Here is an 11,157-nt window from a genome sequence, read left to right on the forward strand (position 1 = left end):
GGACAGCTGCATAGAGATACAGGCTAACACTCTTGGGTCAGGAGAGCCGATGGTCAGTCCGAGCATTGCGATGTGATCCTCATCCATGTTATATTGTCATATGACTGCGTCCTTATACTGAAACTCTCAATAAATCTATATTATCCTACTCCGCTTCTTCTCTATTCTGTGCTGTCCACAGATCAGAGGGCATGCACAAGGTCACACGTTCCCTTGAGGCTATGTGCCCACGTAGTTTTCAGAGCTGCGGATTTGTCCCAGCGGATTTTGCAAAATCCGCAGGTCAAAAGACCTGCGGTTTCACACCTCATAATGATAAGGTGTGAAACCGCAGCGGAATCCGCACAAAGAATTCACATGCTGCGGACTGCAACCCGCGGAAAAATCCGCAGCATGTGCACAGCGTTTTCCAGTTTACCATTGAAAACAATGGTACTGTACAACGCACCTAAATCTGCTGCAGACCCGCAGCTCCAGAAACGCTGCGGATCCGCAGGAGAATCCGCACCGTGTGCACATAGCCTGAAATGTGGTGCAAAATATAGTGGATTTTAGTCACCTTGTGTGCCCCTTTCAACAGGATGCATGGCTTTAGATCACGTTTACAGCATGTGAAGATACATAGGTCAGAATAGGGGCTAGGAATTTAATCTATTTGCAAAGACATTTCTTCATAGAGTAATAGATGTCACTAGCAATAATGATGCTTTTCTGTGATTCATGCCTGCTAGCAGGGGCCATGATATTACGTCACTCTGTAAAACCAGAGGACCTTGGAGAGGTCATTGCAAGTCTTGTAGAACATCTCTTTTCTTACAACGTTGCGATAGAAAAAAAAAAAAAAAAATACCAATTTTTAGTTGTTCGCCAATTCCACACCCATAAACCTTACACCCATTATATAGACACTTATCAGTACCACCCGGATACTGCTGATCCGTCCCCGCTCCTGCGACATGATAAAAAGTATGGGATTTTACATGTCAGCTTAGACCGATCATAGGGACATTCTGACCCTTCTGACAGATGATATCAGGGCAAAGAAGGATGGGGGAAGTTACATCCCAATGTTCTCCTAATAACCGACAGCTCACACTAGCAGCATGTGCGCTCCTGATGCCGCAGACAGACCGATTTGCCTCTGCAGCATCGGAGGAACACAGTGGTGCTGAAGCTAGATCCAGATTAGCGCTTACAATCTCTTTACTATAAAGCTTGCAAGCGCTGCACTCCTTACCATGAAAACCGGTCACCTCTGATGGAACGCAGAGGTAGCTGTTAATATCGGCAATGAGCAGTAAAATATAGACTGAAAAATCCATTTGTTCTTGAGAACAGAGGCAAATCTTACTTATGCAGATTGGATGTACCAATTTTAATCAGTACTAACCATCTAATTTATAAAAGAAGACCCAAATCTTGCCCGATGGCAGATATCAAGTGAAATAGAGGGTAGGGCATGTTGGATTTTAATATGCCCAATTGTTTAGTTGTCATGGGATACAAGCTGCTGCCAGAACTGTGACCAGATCACTCCACTTTCCCCATTAAATAACACATGCACGCTCAGTATAGCTAGGTGTGCATGTGTATGGGAAGCGTTGGAGTAATATATTTCAGAAAAAAATGGGAGCTTTAGGTTTCTGTTCAAATTTGATCAGAGTCTAAAGTCAGAAGTAAATGCGGCGAGTATTCCCTCAACTATAATTGTAACACAGGCAAGAGTTAGCAACAATGTATACCATGAGCGTTTGCCTAAATGGTTAAAAAGTTAGGCCGATGCATTAGTTATCCCAGCAAAAACAAACTTTTTTGGCTTCCATCAGGTGAATTGCACCTAGGGCTACACTGAGGTCTCTTGGGATACAGGAAGAACAGGTCCACAAAGAACGATGTCAACACAGACTAAAACCGGACGATGATCTATAGGAACAGAATACAGACGGAGATTTGGGGAATTCAGTTTAGATGTAAAAAAAAAACCTGTTGTCAGCCCTCTGCCACATTCTAGAACACCCCTCATTTAAAGCAAGAAGAGCTCTATTTATGGTGAGGAACTCCACCCTGACCCAAAATTACAGGAGGACAACTCAGTCCAGACTTTCAATTATAGAGAAAATAACTACGAAAGTAGAAGGGGGTCTAATGTGCAGGGAGACCACCAATCTTCGCACGTCCACAAGCCTAAAATAAGAAGCAGCGGTATGTGGAGGACCTGCGCCCTGGATGGGTCTGCACCAGATGTCACGAGACGGGAGAACAGAAGATCATCCAGCGGACCATAGAAAACCCCAGCGGTCTCCTACTTAAAAAGGCTGCCTCAAAGAATTGAATTACACTTCTGGTCCCTATGATAATACCTCTCGTACCTGTGTGATCAATATGTAGGTGAGGTCATTCATTGTCTGTGATGAGACTGTAGAGAAGTGATCTCTACTGAACAAGAATAAGACTATTATGGAGCTCAGTTGTCAGTGAAAACTGCAAGATTTCAGGATGTTTATAAATAGTAATAAATCATTCAGAAAATAAAGAAAGATACCAGAATTTCCACACAAAAAACCCTTAAAATGAAAGAGGGATTTTGAGTTTTGAAAAATGGGTGAAGAAAGAAAAATATGTAAGAATAGAAGTAGTTTTAACTTTCAAGTTAGCACAATGTCAGGGCCAGCCGTGGGTCTCCTTATCATAGCCATATTTAAGGATGTGGCGCTTGGGTCTGAAGACCCACGGTCAGTCCTGATCTCTACTCGGACCGTAAAACCAGCCTAATATAAGGAGGTACCCCACTTCAATAGTCACAGTAGAGAAACATTACTCTGCTCATATAATTGGGTGTCGGCAATTACCAGTCAGGGGTTATACATAGTTAGGCCGTTCTGTTCCTTTAAGAAGTGATACATAGTATCTAGGGATGAGCGAATAGCTTCGGGTAAGTCCTTATCCGAACAGCTATAGTTTAAGGAGAAAGACCGGGCTGCAGGTACCTGTGCAATGTGGGGTCTGGAACTGTTGAGGTTGCATCCAGTGTTGCCGGAGGAAAGAATGGGGAACCGGACAGGACCCGTGACCTGGTGAAAGGGGACGTGGCGACAACCGGGGAAAGAACAGGAAGCGTGGGAAAACTCAGGAGATTCCCACCGGCAGAGAGAGGAAGCAGGGGTGTACCGCGCTCCGCAGCACGAGAGAAAGTCCGGAGTTGTGCCCAGGCAGAGGTTACGTGAGGACCCCCCGAGTGTCATTGAGCATGCAGAGCGTCGTGTGCAGTACTCGCACTGAGAAGTGAGTGCCAGGTGCAGAATCGCAAGGTGTTCTCTCCCTCCTTGGTAGGAGTGCAGCGGAGCACGCATTGGACAGAGACTTCCATGGCACCTTCCACCTCGGCTTTACAGATTAATGGACTAGGGGCTCAATGGGTAAAACCGGTGACCGCCCGTTGCCGCCATAAGCTAAGTCGTGTGACAGGTTACGCCTGAAGGCCCAGAACCGGCCGCTGTTGGTATTACAAAGCTAATCAGGCTGCATGCGACTAAGGAACAGAGGAGTCACAATAAGTGAAGTTTAAAAATTAGACTGTTGTGTTATATCGTAATTTTACTATTAATTACCGGTTATCTCCCTGCGAGGAGTTCATTGTTATAAATTAAACCGCACTGGTAATCCTTGCTCTGCATTCCCTGCGTTACTGCATCCTTGTACCTGCTTACAACAGCGCTTACCGAATAGCTGCATAGGGAACCCGGATACCTGGAGCGCTCCCGATAATCAGCTGTTTGGCGTCGCAGCTGTGTGACAGTCACAACACATGCATGGAGAGCCTGTTGTGACTGTCACACAGCCGCAACACATGCAGCTGCGATGCCAAACAGCTGGTTATCGGGAGCGATCCAGGTATCCTATGCAGCTATTCGGATAAGGACCTATCCCAAGCTATTCGCTCATCCCTAAAAGTATTGAACTCGAGTTACAACAGGAACCAATACAAAAAGTGATGCTACAATATGGATAGAGAGAGTCAGATAAAGAAAATGACAGCAAAGAGAAATTGCTTTTCAGCCATGCTTCCACAGAATTTTTTAAAAATTAAACTCATGTAATAGGCCTGGATAGAAATTATGGTGCCCCTGAAAATAATGTGACAAAAGGGACATGTTACATCGTGGTGTGTCCACTAATTAGCATCACAGGTGTCTACAATCTTGGAATCGGTGAGTGGCCTGTATAGAGGCTACAGATACTCACTGTGCTGTTTGGTGACATGGTGTGTATCACACTCAACATGGACCAGAGGAAGCGAAGGAAAGAGTTGTCTCAGGAGATTAGAAAGAAAATTATAGACAAACATGATAAAGGTAAAAGTTATAAGACCATCTCTGAGCAGCTTTATGTTCCTGTGACTACAGTTGCACATATTATTCAGAAATTTAAAGCTCCATGGGACTGTAGCCAACCTCCCTGGATGTGGCCGCAGGAGGAAAATTGATGAGAAATCAAAGAGACGGATAATACGAATGGTAAGAAAAGAGCCCAGAAAAACTTCTAAACAGATTAAAGGTGAACTTCAAGCTTCAAGTAACATCAGTGCCAGATCGCACCATCCGTCGTTGTTTGAGCCAAAGTGGACTTCATGGGAGGAGGACACCACTGTTGAAAAAAAAAAAAATAAGAAAAAAAAAAAAAGAACACTGCCCTACTGTGAAACACAGAGGAGGCTATTGGACTATTCTGAAGTGGCCTTCTATGAGCCCTGACCTAAATCCTATTGAGCATCTTTGGAAAGAGCTGAAGCATCCTGTCTGGAAAAGGCAGCCTTCACACACGAGACGACTGGAGCAGTTTGCTCTTGAGGAGTGGCCATAATACCTGTAGAGGAGCAGAAGTCTCATTGACAGTTACAGGAATCATTTGATTGCAGCGATTGCCTCAAAAGGTTGTGCAACAAAATATTATGTTAAGGGTCCCATCATTTCTGTCCAGGCCTATCTCATGAGTTTTATTTATTTTTAATTCTGTGGAAGCATGGCTGAAAAGCAATGTCTGACCTTCATTTGTTCATTTTCATAGATTTTTTTAAATTTATTACTACTTGTGTCAGATTCAAGTGATTTCTGTCACCATTGTGGGTTTTTCTGTCATTAAACGAGGGGTGCCAACAATTTTGTATCTGACTCTGGGAAAGCTGGGTAATCACCATGTGGCTGCTTCCGCGATGTTGCAGGAAACGTGGGAGCTTTCCTATTAAATGAGCTACAGGTAACACAACTCCCATTATATGTATTGTTAGTTCTGCGCTGTCGCCATCTCTGTGGTTGTTGGGATGTTATGAAACCTGCCTAGGTGACATCATTTATCGCCGCCCCGAGGTATATTTACCTGCAGGTGCGGCACGACATGACAACCATCACTTTCCCCTATTACAGCACTGAGCTGCGTCACTCACAGGTTTCCATCGCATCAGTACATGGCGCGCACGGTAAAGTGTAACCATCAACCAACCCAATTCTGGACCACCAAGACAGTAAAAGGGAAGCCATCATCTGAAAAGGACTTATTGTGCCTTTTATTTTTCCCAGTTTGGCAAAGTTTTATTTTCATATCGTGATCTAGATTAAAAAGAAATAAAAATAGTAATGCTGTGGAGTTTTCAGCAGACTCCTTATCATCAGAGGCAGGATTACAATGACAGGTAACCCCTATATACACAGCTGATAAACAGGGTCCACCAACCAAAATAGGCAATGTCAGAGGCGACCCTGCTCTCTTTTAGAAAAGCTAAAGTGTGACCATTGCGGCTATGTACATTTGTTGTTTCCTGAAACAGTCAGATTCTTATTAGTTTTTAATAGGCACGAATATGGAAAAAATAGATATATACACACATTTAAAGGGGACTCTCTGATGCTGGTGAAAAGATTGGGCGTACATGTGACTGCAAGTATGCGATATACTAACTTCAAGCCACATTCCGACTAGAAGTGTGTGGCCTCCCACAATTCAATTGTACTGAGTGAGGCTGCGCAAAACTAGTCAGAATGTGACCAGAAGTAGGGAAATAACACACTTGAGGTTACATGACAGCCCAGTCTCACCACCGGAGAATCCTGACAGCGTGCAGTGTGTGCACTGGGAGGATGAACAAGTCTGCAGTCACATAGAGTGACTGCAGACTTTCATGTCAAACCTGAACACCACCTTTCACAGACGCACCAGATTTTAATCAATAGGTAAAAGGTACATTCCAGTGAACCCATCTAAATGCTTTGACAGCTGAATGACCGATCCTGCCATGGTTCTACCAACAGCTTTCTCTCCTGACTCCTTCATACACAGGAGCGCATGTGTTCTTTGGGAGAGAGACGCTGCCAGACTCCTCTAGGAGGTGGCCTATCCATTAGAGAACAAAAGGAAAGGCAGTCCAAAAATCGGACCCCCAGATCCTTATCTCCCCCATCATCACCGGTCGGGGGCCCTCATACACATTAGACCGTCAGCCGTACTTATCATCGGCACACAGAGGGTTATTAAGGTCACGCGTGGACAAACCCAAGAAGTTCAGCCTCCTGGAATATTACCAAAATGGTGGCAGAGTTTCCAATGACCTGTGGGGTCAGTAGCATAAAGGGTTATTTCCAAGATCGCAACTTATCCAATCAGTCTTGGGTCCAAATCTCAGGGCAGTCCCTGATCAAGAAAATGGGGGTCTGAAACCCTCCAATCATTCTCTATGGGACAATGAATGAAGCAACGGCACAAGTCTGCGTCAGAGCCCTGTCCTGCAGCAGTAATCACGGACGCCACACCGGCTGCACACGGACGCCATCGGTGTGCTGTTCGGGTTTTTCATAAACCCATAGGCTTATACTGGAACTTCTCATCTGTGATCAAAACTGGCGCGTGAAGAGCCCCATAGACAACAATGGGTGTCTGCTTTATATGTGAAAACCATGGACAGAACCCGGACAGGAAAAAGGGACGTCTGAACGGAGCCCGAGCCTCATTCACACATCCGTGAAATAATGGTGGCGGTGTCAGTAAAGACAGACACAAGGACCGTGCACGATCAGTGTGATTCACGGAGGGATAGATCCGTTACACGTCTTGTCTAATGTCACAGCTCACGGTCTTCGGCCCCATCCACACGCCCGTGCCCTCGCCCTAATACAACGCGAACCGATTGTTATCTGCGGTGCGATTCACTCACGGATCTCGTGTCAGGGCAAAACACGGAGACACGTCTGTTATTTCCGGCACCACGGATGACAAGGGCCAAGAAAGGTCTACAGGTCCATGAAAGACACGTCCAGCACACGGAGCGCGTCAGCGGACAAGAGAGGAGAAGCGTCATTTATCAATCCGTGAAAAATACAGACGCCGGCGGCAGAGAGGCGGACACTCCGGCGGCACGGACACGCCGGCGGCAGAGAGGCGGACACGGACACGCCGGCGGCAGAGAGGCGGACACGGACACGCCGGCGGCAGAGAGGCGGACACGGACACGCCGGCGGCAGAGAGGCGGACACGCCGGCGGCAGAGAGGCGGACACGCCGGCGGCAGAGAGGCGGACACGCCGGCGGCAGAGAGGCGGACACGCCGGCGGCACGGACACGGACACGGACACGCCGGCGGCAGAGAGGCGGACACGCCGGCGGCAGAGAGGCGGACACGCCGGCGGCAGAGAGGCGGACACGCCGGCGGCAGAGAGGCGGACACGCCGGCGGCAGAGAGGCGGACACGCCGGCGGCAGAGAGGCGGACACGCCGGCGGCAGAGAGGCGGACACGCCGGCGGCACGGACACGCCGGCGGCAGAGAGGCGGACACGCCGGCGGCAGAGAGGCGGACACGCCGGCGGCACGGAGGCGGACACGCCGGCGGCACGGAGGCGGACACGCCGGCGGCAGAGAGGCGGACACGCCGGCGGCAGAGAGGCGGACACGCCGGCGGCAGAGAGGCGGACACGCCGGCGGCACGGACACGGACACGCCAGCGGCAGAGAGGCGGACACTCCGGCGGCAGAGAGGCGGACACGCTAACCAGACACACGGACAGTAAAGACGGACACACTGAGCTGACACACAGTAAAAACGGATAAAATGGACCCAACACTGAAGACACACGGACCCAAAAAAAACTGATGACACCGGCGCCATTTTTTCACGTGCTTATACACAGACGTGTGAACGAGGCCTTATATACAGCGGTGTGTACACAGGGTCTGATGTTTGGACTCCTTGCACACAGGACACAAGCCATGGTCTCCGGCAGACACAGCTCCTTGTATAGGGAGGAGAGAACCCGGAGCGGAGGAGACATTCCAGGCATGAGTCACCCGGAAACCCCGAGCGTGAGTCACCAGCACCGGTCACCCCCAGACCCGAGCGGTCTCCCGCCGCCCCAGACTCACCGTCCACAGCCCCCGACATCTCTATCAGCGTCTCCTCCTCTTTCTTCTTCCCGTTGCGGTTCATGGTTCCCGGCTTCTCTCAGCTCTTATCTCCGGGACAAGAAAGAGAAAGTTGGAGCTGCCACAACCAGGGGAGACCGACAGCGAGCTGCGGATATAACCCGGACTGACTGACGGTGACGGCCTCCAGCACAGCTCCTCCTCCGAGAAACTACCCCCCATCCTCCACCCCCTGACTACAGGACACTACTCCCCCCATCCTCCTCCTCCTGTATATATTACACTACTCCCCCCATCCTCCGCCTCCTGTATATATTACACTACTCCCCCCATCCTCCTCCTCCTGTATATATTACACTACTCCCCCCATCCTCCTCCTCCTGTATATATTACACTACTCCCCTCATCCTCCACCTCCTGTATATATTACACTACTCCCCCATCCTCCTCCTCCTGTATATATTACACTACTCTCCTCATCCTCCTCCTCCTGTATATATTACACTACTCCCCCCATCCTCCTCCTCCTGTATATATTACTCTACTCCCCCCATCCTCCTCCTCCTGTATATATTACACTACTCCCCCATCCTCCACCTCCTGTATATATTACACTACTCCCCCCATCCTCCTCCTCCTGTATATATTACACTACTCCCCCCATCCTCCTCCTCCTGTATATATTACACTACTCTCCTCATCCTCCACCCCCTGACTACAGGACACTACTCCCCTCATCCTCCACCTCCTGTATATATTACACTACTCCCCCATCCTCCTCCTCCTGTATATATTACACTACTCCCCCATCCTCCTCCTCCTGTATATATTACACTACTCCCCCATCCTCCTCCTCCTGTATATATTACACTACTCTCCTCATCCTCCACCTCCTGTATATATTACACTACTCCCCCCATCCTCCACCTCCTGTATATATTACACTACTCCCCCATCCTCCTCCTCCTGTATATATTACACTACTCCCCCATCCTCCTCCTCCTGTATATATTACACTACTCCCCCCATCCTCCTCCTCCTGTATATATTACACTACTCTCCTCATCCTCCACCCCCTGACTACAGGACACTACTCCCCTCATCCTCCACCTCCTGTATATATTACACTACTCCCCCATCCTCCTCCTCCTGTATATATTACACTACTCCCCCATCCTCCTCCTCCTGTATATATTACACTACTCCCCCCATCCTCCTCCTCCTGTATATATTACACTACTCTCCTCATCCTCCACCCCCTGACTACAGGACACTACTCCCCTCATCCTCCACCTCCTGTATATATTACACTACTCCCCCATCCTCCTCCTCCTGTATATATTACACTACTCTCCTCATCCTCCTCCTCCTGTATATATTACACTACTCCCCCCATCCTCCTCCTCCTGTATATATTACACTACTCCCCCCATCCTCCTCCTCCTGTATATATTACACTACTCTCCTCATCCTCCACCTCCTGTATATATTACACTACTCTCCTCATCCTCCTCCTCCTGTATATATTACACTACTCCCCCCATCCTCCTCCTCCTGTATATATTACACTACTCCCCCCATCCTCCTCCTCCTGTATATATTACACTACTCCCCCCATCCTCCTCCTCCTGTATATATTACACTACTCCCCCCATCCTCCTCCTCCTGTATATATTACACTACTCCCCCCATCCTCCTCCTCCTGTATATATTACACTACTCTCCTCATCCTCCTCCTCCTGTATATATTACACTACTCCCCCCATCCTCCTCCTCCTGTATATATTACACTACTCCCCCCATCCTCCTCCTCCTGTATATATTACACTACTCCCCCCATCCTCCACCTCCTGTATATATTACACTACTCTCCTCATCCTCCTCCTCCTGTATATATTACACTACTCCCCCCATCCTCCTCCTCCTGTATATATTACACTACTCCCCCCATCCTCCACCTCCTGTATATATTACACTACTCCCCCCATCCTCCTCCTCCTGTATATATTACACTACTCCCCCCATCCTCCTCCTCCTGTATATATTACACTACTCCCCCCATCCTCCTCCTCCTGTATATATTACACTACTCCCCCCATCCTCCTCCTCCTGTATATATTACACTACTCCCCCCATCCTCCACCTCCTGTATATATTACACTACTCCCCCCATCCTCCTCCTCCTGTATATATTACACTACTCCCCCCATCCTCCTCCTCCTGTATATATTACACTACTCCCCCATCCTCCTCCTCCTGTATATATTACACTACTCCCCCATCCTCCTCCTCCTGTATATATTACACTACTCTCCTCATCCTCCTCCTCCTGTATATATTACACTACTCTCCTCATCCTCCTCCTCCTGTATATATTACACTACTCCCCCCATCCTCCTCCTCCTGTATATATTACACTACTCCCCCATCCTCCTCCTCCTGTATATATTACACTACTCCCCCATCCTCCTCCTCCTGTATATATTACACTACTCTCCTCATCCTCCTCCTCCTGTATATATTACACTACTCCCCCCATCCTCCTCCTCCTGTATATATTACACTACTCCCCCCATCCTCCTCCTCCTGTATGTATTACACTACTCCCCTCATCCTCCACCTCCTGTATATATTACACTACTCCCCCATCCTCCTCCTCCTGTATATATTACACTACTCCCCCATCCTCCTCCTCCTGTATATATTACACTACTCTCCTCATCCTCCTCCTCCTGTATATATTACACTACTCCCC

General features: G+C 48.3%; 1 protein-coding gene across 4 annotated transcripts in view; it reads right to left on the minus strand.

Moving 5' to 3' along the window:
- Window positions 1-8,638, minus strand: part of ANO5 (anoctamin 5) — a 95,051-nt gene extending 86,413 nt beyond the window's left edge. For all 4 annotated transcript variants that reach the window (XM_073578291.1, XM_073578289.1, XM_073578290.1 and 1 more), the window contains exon 1: window positions 8,403-8,638. In XM_073578291.1, coding sequence (XP_073434392.1) covers window positions 8,403-8,466 — 64 coding nt within the window. In that variant the 5' untranslated portion in view covers window positions 8,467-8,638. The remainder of the gene's footprint in view (window positions 1-8,402) is intronic.
- Between the last annotated feature and the right edge of the window lie 2,519 nt (window positions 8,639-11,157).

Source organism: Dendrobates tinctorius, unplaced genomic scaffold (assembly GCF_039654945.1).
Source record: "Dendrobates tinctorius isolate UK_male_01 unplaced genomic scaffold, ASM3965494v1 ptg000059l, whole genome shotgun sequence".
Lineage (NCBI taxonomy): Eukaryota > Metazoa > Chordata > Amphibia > Anura > Dendrobatidae > Dendrobates > Dendrobates tinctorius.